The sequence below is a fragment of the Podarcis filfolensis genome (assembly GCF_964270895.1).
Source record: "Podarcis filfolensis genome assembly, chromosome: 6".
Lineage (NCBI taxonomy): Eukaryota > Metazoa > Chordata > Lepidosauria > Squamata > Lacertidae > Podarcis > Podarcis filfolensis.
This window is the reverse complement of record NC_139609.1, coordinates 14,966,785-14,989,157: the sequence shown is the minus strand read 5'-3', so window position 1 is coordinate 14,989,157 and position 22,373 is coordinate 14,966,785. Positions and strand designations below refer to the sequence as shown.

At 42.3% G+C, this 22,373-nt stretch overlaps 1 protein-coding gene across 2 annotated transcripts in view; it reads left to right on the top strand.

Annotated features, from left to right (window-relative positions):
- BRINP3 (BMP/retinoic acid inducible neural specific 3) overlaps window positions 1–22,373 on the top strand; it is a 250,608-nt gene that overhangs the window by 144,814 nt on the left and 83,421 nt on the right. For both annotated transcript variants that reach the window (XM_083620295.1, XM_083620296.1), the window contains exon 4: window positions 9,652–9,842. In XM_083620295.1, coding sequence (XP_083476421.1) covers window positions 9,652–9,842 — 191 coding nt within the window. The remainder of the gene's footprint in view (window positions 1–9,651; window positions 9,843–22,373) is intronic.

Here is a 22,373-nt window from a genome sequence, read left to right as displayed (position 1 = left end):
TGCAGTAACTATTCCAATTTTAAAACCTTTTTTCCGTAAGCATAATCTTTTCTTCAGTTAACTTATTTTGGTTAAGAAGCTAGGAATAATAATAATAATAATAATAATAATAATAATAATAATAATAATAGTAAAGGACCCCTGACAGTTACTTCCAGTCGCAAATGACTCTGGGGTTGCGGCGCTCATCTTGCTTTACTGGCCGAGGGAGCCAGTGTTTGTCCGCAGACAGTATTTCTGGGTCATGTGGCCAGCATGGCTAAGCCACTTCTGGCAAAACCAGAGCAGCGCATGGAAACGCTGTTTACCTTCCTGCCGGAGCGGTACCTATTTATCTACTGGCACTTTTGGTGTGCTTACGAACTGCTAGGTTGGCAGGAGCTGGGACCAAACAACAGGAGCTCATAATAATAATAATAATTAATTTATACCCACCCATCTGGCTGGGTCTCCCCAGCCACTCTGGGAGGCTTCCAACAAAAGATTAAAAATACATTAAAACATCAGTCATTGTTGGTGCAAGGATTTATGCATGCACAGTGGAAATTTATCTCCTCTTTTCCCTCCCTCCCCGCTCCCCGATTCTCCCACCCTCCCCAGGTCTTCTGGGGAGCATTGTGGTGAAAACCCTGAACTGATTTAGAGATTGTTCTGGGTGAGGAGAACATGGGGAGGGGGTTTCCATTGTGCAACTAGAAATCCTTGCCGTAATAGAATGAGTGGATTAACACTACTTTGGATTCAAGCCTTAACTTCAGAAGTGGGGGGTGGGTGGATGTGAGGAATCCAAGATGGCGGCTGGTAGTAGTAGTTAAGGCTTGTAGTAGCAGCATTAGTACTATTACTAGTACTGTTATTTCTTCGTTTTTAAAAGGATTTAAATAGCGGGAGGCAGCCCATCAATGGAAAGTGGAAGGGTGACAATTTGTTGTGGGCCTCTTGAACCCGTGCAGGATTGGCACAAAAGTTAACAGTGAGGGGGAAAGTAACCCATGCTGATTGCTGAACTGTGCAGCCTAGAACTGGATATACATTCCTGTTAAATGTCTACTCCTCTTATGCTCTCATCCCCAACACGAACAAACATACTTCCATTAAAGCTCCTGAGAGTTGTAATCTTCTCTTCACTTAAATGCTATTCAGTAGATGGGAGCAGTGCAAGCAGAGCAGAACAGAGGTATCATTTTAATCAGAGAGGTTGCACACACCAATTCGAAATGGACAGTTCCTGACACAGCATATTCCTGCTCTGCAGCTGCCAACTGAATAGTGTTTTTTATCAGCATTTTACGATTTTTAAAAAAAAAAAAATCCTGTAAGTTTTATACAATTGAACTGTCAGTCATGGTATCCTGGGAACACAGATAGATTTGTGTGTGTGTGTGTGTGTGTGTGTGAGCACCCTCACTTCAGTGAGATTTTGATCTATCTGCTACTTTCTTTCTTTCTTTAAAAAAGGAGGAGGAAGAGGAGGAGGAGGAGTTATGATGGGGCTTAACATATTATTATCTTAAGCGACAAAAGGAAACTATATCTGGAAAGGACCTTTACAAAACTGATGCTGCAGCATGAGTTATAGAACTCAAGCACCTGCCAGAGGAGAAAAAGACTGACTGTCATTTTCATAATATACAGTTGAGGCTTCACTTTCAGAAAATGAATTAAAGAAAGACATTCTTTGCACGAATCAAAGGTGTTCGACAAGATTGTCCGGCGGGAAGTCTACACAATCACAGGCATTATCTTTAATATAATCACCCACCAAGGGATAAAACAGTTTTCCTCAATTGTCACTCTTTGGCGGTTGCCTGGGTGGGCAATTCTGAGCACTAATTATCTTCCCCGCTGCATAATTCCTATTCCTTCTTCTCCAGATCTCTCTGTTGGATTATTTCCCCCTCCCATTCAACCTATTATCAAATAGATGGTATACAACCCCCTCCCCTTGTAAATTTCTTAATGTTGCACACAATGACATCGCTTTTGAAAACAGCATGTGTGAATTTAGGTATGCCGTTTCCATTGATGCTAATGGGAGCCGTGTGGATAGAGCTTTATCTGCACTCTCTTGAATATTTTTATCTCCCTGAGGCCATGGTCACAAAAGGAAGTGTTCCACAGTAGCCTAAAAAACTTGTGAGTGGGATGGTCTTCCCAGAACCATCTGCTGCTGCCATTTAATTGATGTTTGAAAACTTCAGCTATAGCAACTGTCCAGAGATGGGCAGCGTAAAGTCTTATTGCTCAGAGCCAATGTAAACTTGCCATATTCATATTCACTGTAGGTTTGTGTTTCAGTGTTCCACTTGTATGATTTACTTAACAGGGTCAGCAATTTTTTTCAGCAGGGGGCCAGTTCACTGTCCCTCAGACCTTGTGGGGGGCCGGACTATATTTTGGAAAAAAAATAATGAACGAATTCCTGTGCCCCCAAAATAACCCAGAGATGCATTTTAAATAAAAGGACACATTCTACTCATGTAAAAACACACTGATTCCCAGACCATCCGCGGGCCGGATTTAGAAGGCGATTGGGCTGGATCCGACCCCCTTAGTTTGCCTACCCATGGTTTGCTATGTTAAATTATAAGCAGCGGCGTAACATGTGGGGGCCCCAAAGGGGCAGTTGTGCCGGGTGCAGAATTATTAGGAGCACAAAATTTCAACGCCCAGTGCTGCCTCAATACAGCTGCATGCTTACATTGCTGGGCTCTGTTGAAAACGGCTTCTCCATGTGAACCAGGAAGTGACCTCTCCAGAAAACAGAATGACTCTTCTTTTCCTATCTCCGCAGCTGTGATTTCCTGGGTGATGGGGATGCTGTTAAGCAGTTGAGTGTGCATGTGCACTCCATCTGTTTCCCTCCCTCCCATCCCTCGCTCCATGCAGCCCTGGGGCATTAGTAACCCACATTACGCCACTGATTGCAAGTACCATTGTTGGCTTCCAACAGAAATGCTTCCCTTTTCCCTTAATTGCATCTACATTTCCTGCAAAATTATTTTTGGTCAACATTATTATTATTGCTTATTGAATTTATATAGCGCCCTATGCCTAGAGGTCTCGGGGCGGTACACAGGAGAAAATCAGAATATAAAAACACAAAGTACATAATCAAAATAAAAACAACAACAACCCAATAACCCCCCCCTCGCCACACACACACATTTTAAAAGGGCATAGGATGTTAATCAAATCAACCAAAGGCCTCGTTAAAGTGGACCAGTTTTTGCCTGGTGCCTAAAGACTGCCAACCTAGCAGTTCAAAAGCTTGTCAAAGTGCAAGTAGATAAATAGGTACCGCTCTGGCGGGAAGGTAAACGGCGTTTCCGTGTGCTGCTCTGGTTTGCCAGAAGCGGCTTAGTCATGCTGGCCACATGACCTGGAAGCTGTACGCCGGCTCCCTTGGCCAGTAAAGCAAGATGAGTGCCGCAACCCCAGAGTCGGCCACGACTGGACCTAATGGTCAGGGGTCCCTTTACCTTTACTAAAGGTGTATAATGAGGGCACCAGGCGAATTTCCCTGGGGAGAGCGTTCCACGGACAGGATGGTAGTAAGAAAAGAGGAAGCCAATTTTGCATTTTCCTTTCTTCACAAGAGCTGACAAACATTTGTATTCATGTGCAAGGAAGCAAACTTGGCAAATCCATGACTTGTGGAGAGATTGTTTCGTATGCCCCTGCAACCTACTGACTGGCAAGGCTATTCCCTTTTGACCATAAAGGGGATGGCTCTGTCTGAAATATTTCCAAATCTCTATTCACAAACCCTGAAAGCCCTTGGGTTTTCTAAATGGGAGCTCTGAAAAACTGCTTTTAAAAATAAAAATATTACTGTGAGAAAGTGTGGTGAGCGGTGATTCTTGCTGCTTTATTGTTCTGTAGAAAATCTGGTTTCTGGTGGCAAGGGGTGGTATTCAACTAAGTTTTACTTAGTGGGGATTCATTGAGATTAATTACTGTGACTAAATTAGGTTCATTAGTTTCAAATGTAAATGTCACTAAAGTTTAAACATGTTAAACATATATGGTGAAAATACATGTTTTCTTATTCAGTACAAGCAACTTAAAATGCAGTAAATAAAACTGCATTAAAAAAATAAAAATAAAAATGTATTTATCCCATATATTGTATTTGAAGAATATTTTATCTGGCCTAAGATTCTAGAGCACTTTTTTGTTTGGTTCTGACCTGTCCTAGAGGCATTCATATATGGTATGTTCTTTTGTTCATTGGCCTAAAATACTACTTCTTCTTTGTCCAGTCCAGCTGCCAGAATTTTATTGGCTAAACACTGGAAAATTAATTTACCAACCAGCACAGTGTATTTCTTCATGACATTAAAATGCCAGATAATCCAGAAGAAGGTGGTATTTAATAACCAATATACAATTTTTTAAATTGAATTTTACAAATATTTTTTGGCAAAACAACAATCTTGCATATAATATATAAAAACCCTTTCATATAATATATAAAAACCACCTGAGAATTCCCTCCTCCTCAAGTAATGGTTTTCCTAATTATACTCTGATATTGCATTTTGTTATTACCCTTAATCCAAATCTTCAACACATCATTTGAACATCATACTGATAATTGATATCTCTAACATTACAAAACGTATTGTAGCCCTACTAACGATGTCAATTGTTTACAGTTGCCTTTCAAATACAACATAAATTTATTCCAGTCTTTCAGAAAGGTCTGGTCTTGCTGGTTCCAAATTTTCCCAGTTAGTTTCACCAACTCAGCATAGTCCATTAACTTCATCTGCCACTTTTGAATGTTTCACACCCCCTGTTTCCCTTCCCATCATTTTGTAAAGAGTTATTCATTCTAGAACTAGAATTCCATGACTGCGCAAAGGCCCTGTTACAACAATCTCATTGTTTTCGGTGTCTGTTTTATCCTCAGCTGAAGCTTCAAATGGTCTGAAAGTCCGGCATTTCTACTGCTATTTTGACTAAATTATTAACAAAGACATACAATATGTTGGCCCAATAATTCCTTCTACACATTTATTGATTAATTGATTGATTGCTTAAATTTTGATGCTGTTTATCATTCAAATGAACCCCAAAACATATTTACTTTTGGGAAGTACTCTTTACCACTGGGGTGGGAACCCCAGCTTGGGGGACAATTGTGGTCCAAGCCTCTCCGCAGATCACAACTCTCACCAGCCCTCTTTGCTCTGCACACTCATCAGATAGTTTTGCCAGGCTTTAGCATGCCCTTCAAGACATGGGTGGCGCTGTGGGTTAAACCACAGAGCCTAGGACTTGCCGATCAGAAAGTCGACGGTTCGAATCCCCGTGACGGGGTGAGCTCCCGCTGTTCGGTTCCTGCTCCTGCCAACCTAGCAGTTCAAAAGCACGTCAATGTGCAAGTAGATAAATTGGTACCACTCCGGCGGGAAGGTAAAGGGCATTTCCGTGCACTGCTCTGGTTCAAAAGAAGTGGTTTAGTCATGCTGGCCACATGACCCGGAAGCTGTACGCCGGCTCCCTCGGCCAATAAAGCAAGATGAGCGCCGCAACCCCAGAGTCGGTCACGACTGGACATCTATTATGTCACCCACTTTTGCCTCTGGACTCACTCACTGCTGTTATGTAGCCCCTGTAAGGTTACCCTCAGTCTTAAAAAAGGTTTATGATGATGAAGAGTCAGCTTGTCATTGGCATAAATGCTATCCATTTTAATGGAATGAGATTGCAGTACCATCCACCAGCTCCCTCCAGCTGATATGGGGCATGGAAGGAGAAATATTCCTGCACAGAGCACTCATGGAAGCCTCCTTCAGCCATTCTATTTATGGAGAACACATGAGTGAGAAGTGTGGTTGCAGCCCTGAAGTCTGCATATGCAACTCAAACATCTGAAGAGAGGGAACCTTCCCATATGTAGGCTTGCATGCAATTTTGAGCTCTGAGACTGGGGATCAAGGCTGCAGGGAAGTCTGTCTGCAGCAAGGCTCCCTTCCTCCTTCCCTTCAAAGGTTTGTGTTATATGCAAGCACAACAGGGGAGTGGCTACTTTATGCACCAAGTTCTCCTTCACAGTCTTAACACCTCAGTAGGCTTTGAGTCACACGGTTTCGTTGCCATAGTAGGCAACGGGAACAAACTCAGTGTGCATATACCACCCTGGGAATTGCTACACACTTATTATCCTGATAGTGGCTAATATATATTGCTAGCTGCTTTCCCAAAATAGTCCATCATCCTTCACATGCCATCTGACTGGAGTGCTGCATGGTTTTAAAATGGAAGGTTTATGTTCCTTTCATTACTAATAAGAAGAGAAAATTGGAAGGTAGGCTTTTCGAATATGTCTACAGTGCAAAATATGTCTAGAGGCAGAAAACAGCTCCAAGTGTTTTAATCATAGGGACATCTATTATTACACATTATAAAAATACATGTTCCCAAGTCATATTTATGTATATTTAACTAAAGCTGTTACAGTATTATTCTAATGCCTCTTATACAGCATTTTGTGATTTGCATTTCTATTTAAATCGTTCCTGAAGTTGCTCCTAAGACCCATGCTGATTTAATTCATTATTGCAGCCTGCCATTTCCTAACTATTGTGCAGCTTCTTCCTTGCTGAAGTAGCCACAATGGGATTCTTTACCGATGCTAATTAAAAATAGCAAATCCCTCTTTGACGGCACTTTTGTTGTAGGAGTCAATTGGGTGATGTGACATCACATCTCAGTTCCTTGTGCATTTCCCTGCCTCAGCCTTCATCCCTCCACACAAATTGGGTTCTCCCAGAAAGCATGTGTTGCAGTGAGGTCACCACAACTGACTCTCTGTTGCTGGGGTGGGTAAGTTTGGATTGCCACAGCTACCCGATTGGTCCCTCAGAAGCATGGGACCTGTTCCGGCCAATGGGGTTGCAGAAATTGCAACCCCATTGGGCGAATCACCCGCCCACCCTCCCTATATTTAGGGTCTGTCTTGACCTTGCTATACCGTTGTGGGTCGTCTGCTTTGGGGGCAAGGACCCAGTAGGAATTTTTCCCACTTGGCTGATTGGCTGGTGCCTTTTGGGTTTTGCCTACCGTGTAGCAAATCTTCACAACTTTGTAAGGCTTGTGGTTAGGCATTGGTTAATGTGTGTGGAGGGGACGAGGCATGACTGTGACCTATCCCTCTGATGGTTGCTGCGTAGGTATTCCGTTAAAGGAATCCATCGGCTCGTCATGCATTTGTCTGACCCCTGAAAGGGGGATAGGGCCACGCAAGAGCCCCTGGGAGCATCCTGGGTGTGATCTTAGGGATCAGCACCCATCTCAATCGATCTCCCAGGGTGCTTACCTTGACGGACCTCTGCAACTGGCAGTTGTCAGTTCTGCTCCTGTCCAAGATAGTCTGGGACAGGTTCAGATAGTCTTGACCAATGCCTAAGCAAACCAATCACAGCCTGTAATCATTAAAGTTGTGGCCAAAATTGAGCCAAACCTCAAACTAAAATCTGAGTCATGTCTGAATTTATTTCTAGGCAGTTTTGGTGATCTTAACATGCAACAGACATCAGGGTGGGCTGACACAATTAAGATGATGTCATAGCCCATGCCTAACTACTGTATATTATGGCCTAGAAAAAATATTGTATGCCTGTGAAGAATTAAGTCTAGACTCAGGAACAGGGCTCAGGAATAGCTTGCACATTTCAGGTTTCACAAAGACATTGTAAAATACTATGCAAAGGTCAGTCTAGAGTATGAATGTCAATCTCTGCCCAGTGATGAATATCTGTCCAAGACAAGGGCATTACTAGAGTAAAGGCCACATAATCCCATGAACCAATTATGGGATTATACGGGACTTTGGGGTTTTGTTTTGTCCTGGTGACCTGGAAAGAAAAATTAGCTTGTACACACTTTCATTTTGCTTGTGGCAGCTGAGGCAGAACTGCCTCTAGAACATTTGCAGATGTTTCTTACAGTTTGTAGGACTCACAGCTGTGTGGTTATGGTGCTGCATAATCTTTTTTTAACCCTCCCTCCTTTTGCTACACACTGTGATTAATCCTTTTTGAGTCCTTAAGACTCACAACCTTGAATAGTATTCCAAATCACGTCCATTTGTTAGCTAATGTTTAGATCATCTTCTAAGCCTATTTCACGCCTGTGGACTACGGCTGGCAAGAAAAGATTCATCCATGTGTCAAGTGTGGCAGAAGCATCTATTTGCAATTGTAAATTAAGTATTTGTTTGCAAGAATTAATCTCCAGTTTTCTCCCACATTAATCCTCATGTTAACTATATCATCGTTTTATCTTTTGTGCTTGAGGATCGGTCACTGCCTTGTTTCCCCTCTCACACAACGTAATTGGGAAGCAATGGGAATAACAAAAGAGAGATATGACCTCTTCTCTGAATTTTGCAATGCACTTCTCCAACCAAAGAATGTTCACAAAACTGTCTTAAAAGAACAGAAATTCCAAAAAAAGGTGGTTAAGTTGTTTATGTACAGCAGTTAGAGGAGATGGGTGGTGCTGTGGTCCAAACTACTGAGCCTCTTGGGCTTGCCGATCAGAAGGTCGGCAGTTCAACTCCCCACAACCAAGTGAGCTCCCATTGCTCCCAGCTCCTGCCAACCCAGCTGTTCAAAAGCATGCTAGTGCAAATAGATAGATAGGTACCACTGCAGTGGGAAGGTAAACAGCGTTTCCGTGCACTCTGGCTTCCATCATGGTGTTCCATTGTGCCAGAAGTGGTTTAGTTATGCTGGCCACATGACCCGGAAAGCTGTCTGTGGACAAACGCCGGCTCCTTCACGTGAAAGCAAGATGAGCGCCGCAACCCCATAGTTGCCTTTGACTGGACTTAACCATCCAGGGGCCCTTTAGCTTTCTACCTTTTTACAGCAACTAGGATTCTTTATGCATAAGAATGGAAAGATTAAGACATTCCCACCAAAGAAGAATGGATAAGTAGAGTTATGGACAATGCTGAATCAGCAAAGCTAACCACTAGAATAAGAGAATGATGATTGCTTTATGGAAGATGGAAGCCTTTTTCAGACTACTTAAAGAAATATTATACTACGGTAAATTCGCAATCAGGATTTGAACTATGAGCAACAGAAGGCATTAGAGATTGCTGTATTATTGTTGGGATTTAAGAGAGGGGAGATAAGGTTCAGCAAGGGGGAGAAATAATAAAAAAACCCACCATGGAAAATGGGATGGGAAGTGGATAAAACGTTAGAAAATGGAATGTCTTGGACTGTCCATGTGATTTTTTGGGAAATGTAATAAAAAATACCTTAAAAAGAATGTTTACAAAACTGCACATTAGGGAAATGTGTACATAAAATGAATATATTAATGAAAAGAACATACAAAAACATTTTATTGGGTGAAAATGCTTGCAAAAACGTGTGCATTAGTCAAAATTGCATGCAAACACATATATTAGGAAAAATTCATAGGAAAATGCTGGTGAAGATTCACGATTTTTTTAAAAAAAGAAATGCAAATTCCTGTAGAATTGTGAAGAAGTGAATTTAACGTTGGGGAAAATGAGAAACTTAGAGAACAAAAATTAACAACCCATCCATCTCTCGTTATGGAATAATAATAATAATCATGGCAACTTTAACTGATAATGTTGTTATATTGTTTCTGCAGGAGAGGAGTCACTCACCATTTTTGTGGACAAGCGGAAGCTGAGTAAGAGATCGGAAGCAAGTGATCCCAGCATTAACAGTACCACAGTGACACTGGAAACACTACACCAACTGGCAGCCTCGTACTTCATTGACCGGGACAGCACCCTGAGAAGACTCCACCATATTCAGATTGCCTCCACTGCCATAAAGGTATAAAAAAAGTTCTCTGGAACCACGTGAGAAAAACTGAGTTATTTACTTGTAATATATGCCTTTTACCTTGTTGGTTCTCCAAATGGCTCTGCAATATAAGTATGGCGATTCCAGATTACAGGTGAGGATTTATGGACCAGGACCCAAAGATCCTTCTGCACACCCCCAGGCTTGCTCCAGATCTGTTAATATTTCTTCTGCTATCTCCAACTCCTCGTGGAGCCCGCTTCAGAGAGTCCTCTGCTATCTCTTGTGGTGTTCAGAGAGCATATGGGAGAAAAGAGGCCTCAGAAGTCCCAGAGCTCCCACAGTATTTTGGCTCCACCACCCAGAGATAGGCAAAGGCCACCTGATGGATCCTTAAGCAGGTTCCAAGTTCTACTGAGGTGATAAATGTCGGGATCTTAAGCCTAATCAGTCAGAGGAATTTGGCCACTCTCCAGGTGCCCGGCTTGGATTCCTTGTTGATCTCCCCCGTCAGTGACTCCCGGCAAGACAAGGCGAGATCTCTATCGGCCGATCCTTCCCAACGTGAGAAGAACACAACCATCCCTCCTCCCTCTGTCCCAGGGAGGGGAGAGAGACAGACAGAAATGTATTTACATGCCTTTATTTCTGTCTTTCCAGCAGTGCAGAGAAATCATGTCTGCACTCCTCAGCAGCAACAGCAGAGAGGGAATAACTCCACCCATGTACTTCTGGTACAGGGTCATGTGACACTCTGAGCTAACATCCGGTGCTCAGTGCACATAATAGACTGTCCCTTGTTCCCACGGTACAGTCCCATAACATCAACATCCTGTTTGGCTTTCCAGCCATCTGGAGCACTCAGCAGCATTGCTCCTTTTTCGTAACAACAAACTCATGTCTGGATTGTACCACTTCTGAGTACATGCAGGGGTTCACGTGAGTGAACGCTTCTCAATACAAAAGTACACCCGGTATGTGCACTCAGTTATATGAATCCCCACCTACACCCTGAATGTGGTACAATCCAGAGACTTAAACTTGCCAGTTCATTGAGAATTTGAGATAGGATTTGGACCAAAATCTCCAATATGATATCTGTAGAACACTCTAGCTCTCTGTAAAACATATTCTTCATTTTTTATTATTATAGCTGAATCATATACTGAGAGCCAAACTAGACAAGACACCAATCACTTTGTATTTGTGTTAGTAGCTTTTTAAAAATTTAAGTATATTGCAAGTACAGAGACCCTGATTGTGGGGTGGTACGTTTCTTTTGACATGTTGCGCCCCACCCAGCACAGTCCCAGTTTGTGACAGGCCACCTGCACGTGCTATTTGAATTGTTGGGGGGGGGTGAGAGCTCCCAAACTATAGGCATGGGGCTCTCAATCTGGATTGGGATCACAGCAGGGAGCAAAATTGTTCGAAGCCCCCAGGCCAGCATCCCAATCTGGATTGGGGCCTCCTTGCCATTTACTTTTAGAAAGCTAATCATACTATTGCTAATTATGTGGTTGGTATCTCATCTCATTTGGTCCCATGGTTCCATCATCAGGGCTTAGCTAAAACCTTTCCCATGGAAGAGGATTTTAAGAGACAGATAGTGGTGAGTCTATTATTTCTTCCATTATCAAGGAACCTCTTGGCACCTCCATTCTGTAGCAAAAAGGGTGTTTGCTTGCATGTATGAGGTTCAGAATAGGGTTGTGTATGCTATGTCCAAGTTTTTCTATCACTGCAGAACCGAATTCCTCATGGGATCAGGCTGGTAGGTGTCCTTTCCGTGAGAAAACATCAAGTTAAGAGACAGGAATGTCTTACAACCCAAAAACTAGCCGTCTGCTTGTTGTATTGATTAGGGCTGCTGAGCTGGGACTTTGAGATCAGGTTGCATGCACAGGTTAGATGTTTACTGATAAATTTGGATGAAGCAAGATTGTCAAGGTGCAATCTCAGTGCCATTTTAAACATTCCACAGAGGCACACCCTGACTTGCCATTAAGTGTACACACTGCAGCCCGTCATAGCTTGCTGATGAGTATCCCAGTATGATACATTTTATTTATTTTTTAGGAGTAAATCTAAAACAGGGTTGGCACTCACCAAATGTTGTTTGACACACATCATCCCCAGGGAGTATGTCAGGAATAATGGGATTTGTAGTCCCAGCAATTTCTGCAGGGCACCAGATTGACTGTCCCAGACCAAAAACATTTTAGGAATGAAACAAGAAGAATGAAATGTGTGAAACAGCACTCAACTGCAAGTGTTTATGGCTCCTGCTTCTGTCCTGTTTAGATTTCCTAACCAGCTATGTGTAGGTCAATAAACCCATATTCTGTGGTGGATAGTCTAAGGTTTTCTGCTATTGTTGCTATTTACTTTACAATATATATAAAGCTATCAGCGTTGCTGGCTAAAAACAATGCATTTCAAAACTGAGGCTTTATGCACAAGTGATAGCTGCTTTGAGTTTCTTGAATATAATAGTGGAAGGTGCTTTGAAAGGAGAGTTGGGTTGTTGTTTTTGCATTTTCCGATTATGAATATTTCAGAACTTTGCATTCTATTTTTACCTTCTTACAACTAGCATCTAATTTATGCCATCATTATCATCACCTAAAACTGAGCCACCGAAAACTTGTCACACAGCTGTAGCTTAATTCTGTCAACATCCTCACTTTTGCTATGTATACAAATAAAAAAGGGCCGGTACACACACACACACATACTGCTTGATTACTCAACACTTGATGACTTGCAGCCAAATCGTTGAGCTGCCATTGTTGTAAAATGTTGTGTCTGAGGTGAGGTGAGGTGATGCAGACATTTTCCCTTTGGTGGTTCGCCTGTGAGTATGAAACATTCAGTAAGGCCAATTTGCAATCAAGTGATGGGCAGGCATGTTTGAAGCTGCCCCAAGTATAAATTGTAAACAGTTTAGCTTTTCAGATAGAGGGAGTAGAAATTTATACACAGCTGCTGGTAGAGGAAGCCTTTGTGTAGAATGGTAGTTGATGGGGTGCCAAAATAATGGATTGGAGCTGCTTTGACACAGCATGATGCAGCTATGATATGGCTCCTGCGGTTGCCTGCATAGCCAAGCATGTTTTGCAGAGAGGTCAACAATCACACCAGAATCCAGATTCTAGCTACAGTTCACAGGTTCAACTGCAGGCAAGTTGGACAGATGGATCCTTTTTTCAACGCTTGTACACAAATTCCTACAGTCCTGGGAACTATTCCAGGAGCCATCTCTTAAAGGATGGCATTGCCAAAGCTTGTAAGTTCATTGGGGTCACTTAATTTTGTTGTCTTGTAATGCTCAGTTGATGTACAAGGCAAGAACCGTACCCTCCCACATTTCCTCTCTGGGTTGTAGCAGTAAATGAGCCTGGTTTAGGTAGGCATGTTTTTGGAGCCCAATACATTCAATCAGGAAGCACTGTGAACTGTACCCCTCTCTAGGCATTCATGAAACTGGGTAAACTAATACATGATGGGGGTGCAGGAAAAACATACAAGCTCCATCGCCCCTGGTTCATGGGAAATCAGGATGTTGCATCATGTTGGGAGCCTACAAAAGTAGTAGGTGGACATTCCAGTGAGCATCTCTTGCTGCAAGGGTGCCCAGGATGAATCATTCTAAATGCTTATCATTTAAACAAAGTTTGGTGCTGATGCACAGAATGAATCACTGGCTGAGATTCCTCAGATAGCCAGTTTAAGGCTTACTGCTCATCGAGTTCTGATACCATGTGGCGCTGTGGTCTAAACCACTGAGCCTCTTGGGCTTGCCGATCGGAAGGCCAGCGGTTCGAATCCCCATGACAGGGTCAGCTCCCATTGTTTTGTCCCAACTCCTGCCAACCTAGCAGTATGAAAGCATGCCAGTGCAGGTAGATAAATAGGTACCCCTGCAGCGGGAAGGTAAACGGTGTTTCCATGCACTCTGGATTCCATCATGGTGTTCTGTTGTGCCAGAAGTGGTTTAGTCATGCTGGCCACATGACCAAAAACTGTCTGTGGACAAACACCAACTCCTTCGGCCTGAAAGTGAGATGAGCGCCACAACCCCATAGTCGCCTTTGACTGGACTTAACCGTCCAGGCATCCTTTACCTTTACCTTTTGCCTTACCGTAGACAAATGTGTTGTGGGCTATGGCATGTTGCGCTCAGTATGACTTCTCCTCCCCAATGTGTGCATGTGACAGGAAGTCTGTAGCCATAACCACATTGCCTGAAATATCTTATTAGGCCTTCCAACGTATGCATCACTCTGTTTTGAAGTGGTTGCATTTATTTTGTAAATCAATGGATATTGTGCCTGAGGGGCTTCACTAGCAACTTGCCAGAAGCCTGAGGCCTATATTCAGTTTATGCATTCATTTACAAGAACAGACAACCTGCCATGTTGGAAACATGAAAGAGCTAACATTGTTAGGCTTCTGTGCCCAATGCGAAAGCTTTCAGGCAGAGGAAAATGTTTCAGTTATAGGGGAAATTTTTCTTTTGCTAATGGCTTTTTTTCCTTCTTTTTTTCGCACCTCTACACCTCATTGTTTTGTCTTTTTGATTAAGCTATAGTATTTTGTGCCAGACATGGCCTTCTGTTTATTTGTTTTAAGGGAGTATTGAGAAAAATTTCAACTTCGCATCCTTCATGTCTGTCCATTTAGCACAATTATCCTTGCTATTTTCTGCAGCAAGAGAGCCTTGTGTATCAATGGACTCTTAACGGCATGCACTCCAACATTTCTCCAATGAAAATAGGGACATCCACTAATGCTAATAACAATTTATACTTTTCCCATCTGACTGGGTTGCCCCAGCCACTCTAGGTGGCTTCCAACACATAAAAAACATAATAAAACATTTTTAAAACTTCCCTATAGAGGACTGCCTTCAGATGTCTTCTAAAGGTTGTATAGTTACCTATCTCCTTGGCTTGGGGGTCATATGACTCTGTACCCTCCAACAATTATCTGATGAAAATAGGGACAATCTAAGGAAAAACGGGACATTCTGGGATAAAATCAGAAACTGGGGTGCCGTCTGTAAAATTACACACTGTAGTGCCTTGCATGCATAAGAAGTTCCCTACTGAATCAGACCAGAAGATGCTGGATGAGATACAATCAAGTATCTTCTTCCTAAAAGGACCAACCCAATGTCTATATAAAGTCAAACACCCCGTATTTTGAGGTCTACTGATTCTGATCCCATCATAATTCATAGCCAATGATATCTTTATGGCATGGGATGGAGAAGAAGACTTGGTTGCATGCAGAACCATGTATTGCATAGAAAGTAATGTGCCCCCAAACATTTCATATATCCCAGTCATTTCTGTCTAACTCCTTTCATTTCTTTCGCCCCTCGTAAACTTTGAGGATACCGAAAAAAGCATCGCTCATTTTCTCAACTTAACTTTTTGATGCTGGTCTTAATTTGTAACAATAAGCAGTGACTCAGATATTGCAGATAACAGTGAAATTAATCTCTTTAGAGCTGTGTTTGCTTCTCCCCTCCCCTTCTCTAGCCTTTATATGTTAGCCTATTTATGAGGAATTTATGCTGAGTAAAATTCTCCAGCTGAAATCTGACATTTGAAGCTATATTGATCTCTCGGTGCTGGGTGAAAGGAAAAAATAAAGCACATTAATTCAAACATCATAATTTACATCCTCAGTCACCGTGTAATTGTAAGCCCTATGGATCTGAAAAGGAAACTAAATGCCCTTCTAATAATTTGGAGGCTTTGCAGCTTTTAAAAGATTCCAAATCCTATATTGATATACTGGTTAAAATTAATCTGGGGTTTTGCAGTTGGAGAATGCTTTCCTAGCAGTGCATTAGCAGAGGGAAAAGACTGGGGTGGCTGCTATGGGATTATTGAAAAATGACTTAATTGCTATTTTATTTTATTTTTTAGACAAATGATTAACTATTTAGCCAGGGGTTTTTTTCTTTCCCTCCCTAGCCCACAGGCTACTGAGAAACCTCCTTTTCTACCCTTCCTATCGTTTCCACGCAACATAACTGATTTATATTAATACCATGCAAATCTGCAAGGTAGGGGATCAGGAGAAGGGCAGTAGCTGGAAATGGGGATATTTCTGCTTTGCTGAAAATTGGCATTCCATGTTTGAGGTGCTTATCTGCAAAAATGAATGTGTAACATTCACAAGAGCAGTGCTTTCTGACTGGTTAGTTTGCAGCCCAGCTATAAGCGCGAATGGCTTCCTGCCCAAAGTGTCGACAGACTTGCTATTACTTAATGTTTTCCATGATTCCCATCCAAGTGCTGGGCAGATTGCTGCTGCTTATCCTAGATCTCCATCTCAAAGCTGATTGGTTTCATCTTTCTCATCGTTTCACCCTGTCAAAAGGTCGACTGGCTTGCTCTTGCTCTTTGGCGCTGGGTCAGAGGACCAAAAAATTGTGTCCCCTTTCCCATCCTGTGCAACTGACTTGCAGCCCAATCTTACGACACAGTCGGCCTACGGATTGCAATGGACTTAGTTGTGCCAGAGGATCACAACAGCACGCTCTACAGTAACTCGCCGCTTTTCTTTCTGAGGTTTTGAAATAATGCTTGAAAATGTTTGCTTTATTTGCAACATTTCTCTGCAGAAGCAGAACATGGCTGCTCTTGAATACAAAAAAAAACAAAAACAAAACACCAACGTTTGCATCTCTAGTTTGGAGATAGGAGCCTTGTGGCTATACTTTCATATGCATCCAGCTAGCACTCACAATTTGCCACACACCTTACCTGAGAAATGTTTGTAACATTCCTTTCAGGTAAATCAATATGATTACCACTGTACAGTCATACCTCGGGTTACAGACGCTTCAGGTTGCACGTTTTCGGGTTGCGCACCACGCCGAACCCGGAAGTACCGGAACAGGTTATTTCCGGGTTTCGGTGCTCGTGCATGCACAGAAATGCTAAATTGCGCTTTGCGCATATGCAGAGACGGCACTGCTGGTTGCGAACGCTGCAGATTGCGAACATGCCTCCCACATGGATCATGTTTGCAACCCTAGTGTCCACTGTACTGAAGCATTGTGGGGGGTGGGGAGATAGTGACTTGCCTAAACAACCTACTGAATGCATAGTGGAGATGAATCTCTTCTGTCCATTTTTATTGTTTCTTTGCTTCATTTCCTCCAATGAAAATATGGTGAAAGAATATATTGGCATTAAGGACTGGGGTGTGGGTGTGGGTGTGTGTAGAGGCTAGCTAGTTATGTAGAAAACAGGTAAGGTAAGGTAAAGTATAGGGATGTGGGTGGTGTTGTGGTCTAAACCACTGAGCCTCTTGGGCTTGCTGATCAGAAGGTTGGTGGTTCGAATCCCCGCAATCTGTCCCAGCTCCTGCCAACCTAGCAGTTTGAAAGCATGCCAGTGCAAGTAGATAAATAGGTACCACCACTGTCACGGGAAGGTAAACGTCATTTCTGTGCACTCTGGTTTCTGTCACGGTGTTCTGTTGCACCAGAAGCGGTTTAGTCATGCTGGCCACATGACCCGGAAAGCTTTCTGTGGACAAACGCCAGCTCCCTTGGCCTGAAAGCGAGATGAGCGCTGTAACCCCATAGCTGCCTTTGACTGGACTTAACCGTCCAGAGGTCCTTTACCTTTTACCTTTACTTATGTAGAATATAAAACGGCACTGCTGGCAGATGTTGGAATATGCCACACTGGAAGATGGGCAGGTGAATGAACCCCTGATCTTGTGAGTATGCCAGCATCTCCATGTCTGACTTGGAACAATGCTTTCTTAGCTCCTGCTCTCCAAAGCCTCTCGTCCACCTGAAATACGTTGATGGCATCTCTGTTGACTGGACTAAGGGACAGTAGGTACTTGAGAAGTTCTACAAAGACTCCAGTAACTTTCATAAAACACACATAGTGTGTTCTGTACCCAACTTGGAAACAAAAATGGGACAATGCAGGATTTGCATAAGTTTTGCTTCAGAGATAAGATTAGGTAATTCAGAAATAGAGAACCTGGAAATATATTTGAAAGCATCTCTAGATCATAGCACAGGCAGAATTTGAACTTGAGGCTTCTTGATGTGCATCTCAGACTCAGTGCCACTACATCTCAATAGTTTTGCTAGGCTTGAATGCTGAGGATCAAACCATTGTCAGATCATAGATATTATTTTCTCTCAATAAATAAATACACAGCTAAGGAATGAGGGATAAACCCAATGCCTATTGTCATTGTTATTCCTTATAATTGGTGCTATTTGACCATGTTTTTTAGCCAAATATCCTATCCCTTGGCCATCAAATGAATAGTAACAGTGTCATAGACAACATTTCATACCATTTTTTTCATGAGACATTTCAATTAATTCCATAATAAAATGGATTTTCTTGCTACATCATCCTTAAAAATGCCTGCGCTGTAAGTCATTGTTTCTCTGGGCAAAGTCAATTGAACTGTGAATGCGATTCAATTGCCATTGATCTATTCAGTCACCTTTGTTCTCAGAGCAGAATTCCACCAGCCTGGATATGTAGGAATTTGTATTACCATTTCACCTCTGATATACTGAAGCTAAAGAATCATTTTCTTCTGATATCTTTCTTTACTTCTTTTTTTAACCTTCAAACAATTAGAATTGTGTGTAGGCAAAACATCTTGCCTCCATAAGTGTAAATGTCTGTAGCAAGTGAGGTTCTGCACTATTGTGGTCAGATAAGTGGTCCAAAGTGGTGGTGATCATTATCTGCCTCATTTGGAGTGGAGCGGAACAAAACACAACTCTTTCCTCCTGCAAACAGATAAATGATTTGGGATGATTATCACACTTGAACTAAGCAAGCACAGGGGCGAGCTTATTGGTTAGGCCACGGTTTGTACACATAACATGCCATTATATGTGTAGTTCCTCATCTAAGCTAGGCATATGTATATTGAAGAGTACATTTGTGTGCGTATGTTTTTATCTGAAGTGCTGATTGTGTTCGAAGAAGAAGAAGAAGAAGAAGAAGAAACAGGGTTGCAAGCTCTGGTCAGAAACCAGTTTTACCAGTGGACTATTTTGAATGAAGATTGGTTAATAATAGCTCAAACCTATCCTCTTGCAAAATTGCTTGTTGACTGGTCTAATCATGACCCCCACCTTTACTTCCCTTCTCTCTGTGCTAAGCCTAACAGGATAGTCTTACCCTTTGTTAATCCTTTTGCATCTCTCCTCCTTTGTTCTCCTTGATCCAGTACTACCTCATGCATTTTCTAGAGCAAAGGTGGGGAGCTTGCAAAATTGCTGGTTGTTTTTCAATTTCCATCAATACTAGACAATATGGTCACCAGTCAGGGATGATGGGAGTCATAGGTCAGCAACCTTTGGCAGGTCACAGGTTCCCCAGCCCTCTTATACAGCTAAATATGGGGAAACACACCTGTCTACATCTATGTACTACGTAGTTGTGCTACATAACTCACTTCCTCCAAATAGCTGAGGGTTATCCCATTCTATCCTCTTGCAAGGCAAACTAAGGGATAGTGCTTCGATAATTTCCTTTCTTGCAACTTGAAGCCACTGGTTTGAGTCCTACCCTCCAGAGCAGGAGAAACAAGCTTGCTCCATCTTCCATGTGATAGCACTTAAGATATTTGAAGATGACTATCATACCTCCTCTCAGTTTCCTCTTTCCTCAGTTTCCTCTGGAACATAATTGGAAAAGCACTGTTTATGATTTGCTTTATGTCATCTTGTAGAGGGGCTTCTGGCAAATTTTGTCTGCTCTTGCTCTGTATGCAGCATCAGCTATTTTTTTAGATATGTGTGCTACACTCCTGATAGTTTGAATGTTTGAGGAGTGCTATGAAAATGAGCACTGAGTTATGCTCACTGACTATAGTTCCAGGCACTTATTGTAGCTCGTTCTGCCCACCAAAGAAACCAAATTCTCTCACACTTTACCAGGGCAGAATGAGCTGAACATAGTAGATATGGGTAGGGAGTTGGTTTAATTAATTTGAAGTCCGGCCTACCTTTTCTGTCCCGCCTGTGCTCCCCCCACCCCATGAAAGGTTGGCTCCTCCTGTCAGTACCTTAGAACGATTAATTTTTTTCAAGTCATCCCCCCTTAAACAGCATCAATAAATGTGTTTTATTATCCAGTGTGTAATACCCTTTTGAATTACATCATCTGATGACTAATTGATGTTTGACTGAAATTACAGAATCCCAATTAGCACATTCAAGCCTTCTCTTGGGCCTGTGGTTCAAAACAAGCACATCTGCAATGCAATGGGGGGTTTGGCTTGAAAATATCTGATATACTTTGAATGTTCCAAACAGCTCCAGTTCGCTGAGCTGCTTACAGGTGTGGGGAAACTCAAGGCGAGATAGCATCAACTCATATTCTTTTTACTTGCAATGTGTTATGAATTAAGGTGGGGTGAGAAAGATGCGTGGCTGCTGCTTTTCGGAATCAGACATGCTTCTTGAAATTGACTTCTCTCATGGGCTGGCAACCGAACCGAAATAAACTGAAAGCTGATTTGCATCTCCATTTTTGAGATGTTAAAAAAAAGAAGTGTTGTGCTGAAGGTTTCTCCTGTGCCTTTTGTAACTATTTCCCATCAATTTACGAGACAAGCAATTGCACCAGAAAATTATTAACGGAGAGGAGAAATGTCAGTAGACTTACCACAGGTGGGCTGCAGGGATTTTTGCATGCATTTTCAAGGTGTTTGTGTGTATGTGTCCTTTCTTCCATTCTACAAACCCTTTCCCCAGTGGTCTGACCTCGGCAGCCTTCCCGGGTGCCCACATTGCTTGCAAATGCCATATTATCCTCAGCGGGGCTTTCTTGTAACCATGGGAAGTTCGGGAGACTGCCTACTGTGCACTTGACATATTTTCATTGTTTTTCTTTTAAGTGCAGTCCTTTTACTTTTAAAGAAATCAGTGTGCATTTTTTTTTTAAGATAAAAGGAAGGACTTCCCTTAAAAATGAAATCTACAATAGTACTGATGTAATATTCTCTGTAGCCAGTCTCCCATGTTTCCATTGTTTTAATTAAAACTCATGGGAAGACATCAGTTTCCCCTATGGGTCTTTTCCAGATCAGGAAGTGCAGGCACCTGGGGAGGCTGCAAAGAGCTGGAGAAAAGTTTAATGGAAAGGAAAATATGCACCCCACCCATGGCTACCTGACACTGATAAGGTAAACTCAGCCCTGCACCCACTGAAAATTCTTGTTGTTGGGTTTTTTTAAAAAAAAATCAAAAATTTAAAGTGCCCTGAAAAAGAGGCCAGGACAAATTATAGAAGCCTCTTCCACAGGAGAAGTAAACTTTTGATAAATTGGGTGATAGACTTCAGCAGAGCACTACAAGAAATCACAGCAAAGTGACTTTTCATTACTTACCTACGTGCCAAGGCCAGTTTGTTTTATCTGTGTTTTACTGCTGGAAGGATTGTACTCTTAATCTTACAATATTTGCCTGTACACCACAATAATATTTAGCATTCTTAAAAGGAAAAGGAGTTTCAGTGAGTGGCAGTGGTTTTGCACAGGTCTTCAAAGAGAAGCAAAGCTCTAGGCAAGAATGTTGATTAAGTTGTCGTGAAGAAGGCAGGGATACAGGAGAACTGTCCCAAAATTATTTATACTATATTGGAAGTGCTATACATACATAGTACAGAATTAGCATTGTCCTTCATTTTGAGTCACGTTTATTGAAGCATGTTTAAAAGCAAACATTTCTATTCCTATCCAAAAAAGGCAGTATCAAGGATATTTGAATAAGCAACGTTTGGCATAACATGAAATGATCAGTCCACTTTGTTGGCTTTTCCAGTTATTATATGAGGGATCTCAAGAGAAATTGATATATGATATATGATATATGATATATGATGAAAGGTCACAGATAGAAGAACAACTTTAAGGCTAAAGGTTGAGTGGTTTCTGAAATGAAAGTCAGACATGTCCTTCTTGGCTGAACAGACAAGAAGAAGCAAAAGGATAAGTTATTAAATTATGGCTCAGCTATAATGTAGCCATCACAAAGTGAGTTCACTTTCACACAGGTTAATGAGACAGTGTTCAAAGAAAGGCAGCTCTGCCAAAATGGGCAATGACACTACTGGAAGAGCAGTGAGTACCAGTGCAGACATGAAAAGAGACTGCCAGGGACTGGCTTGATGAAGAGGACCAGTGGGAGGCACCAGCCGGGGAACCCCCTAGGGATGCCTCAAAGGAGGAAGGCTCAGAGCCCGGGCAGTGGTGATGGGACACTGAGGACAGGTCAGAGGGTGATGGGAGGGAAGGGAAGGGGCAGAATGCTTGGATGTTGAAGAAGGAACAGGCTTGAGCGAGAGAGAAGATCCAGATGCAGAAAGCAGTGCAGACTCAGGACATGAAGCAGAGAAGTAGGGGACAGAGGCTGTAGAAGCATCCATGGAGCTTGCCTTTCCTGTTGTAGTAAGCTCCCCTCCCCTCTTGTCTCCAGGGTCATGAAGAGCTTTTTGTGTGGCAGAACAAAGAGCACAGGTGGCCCTTCCCTGACAT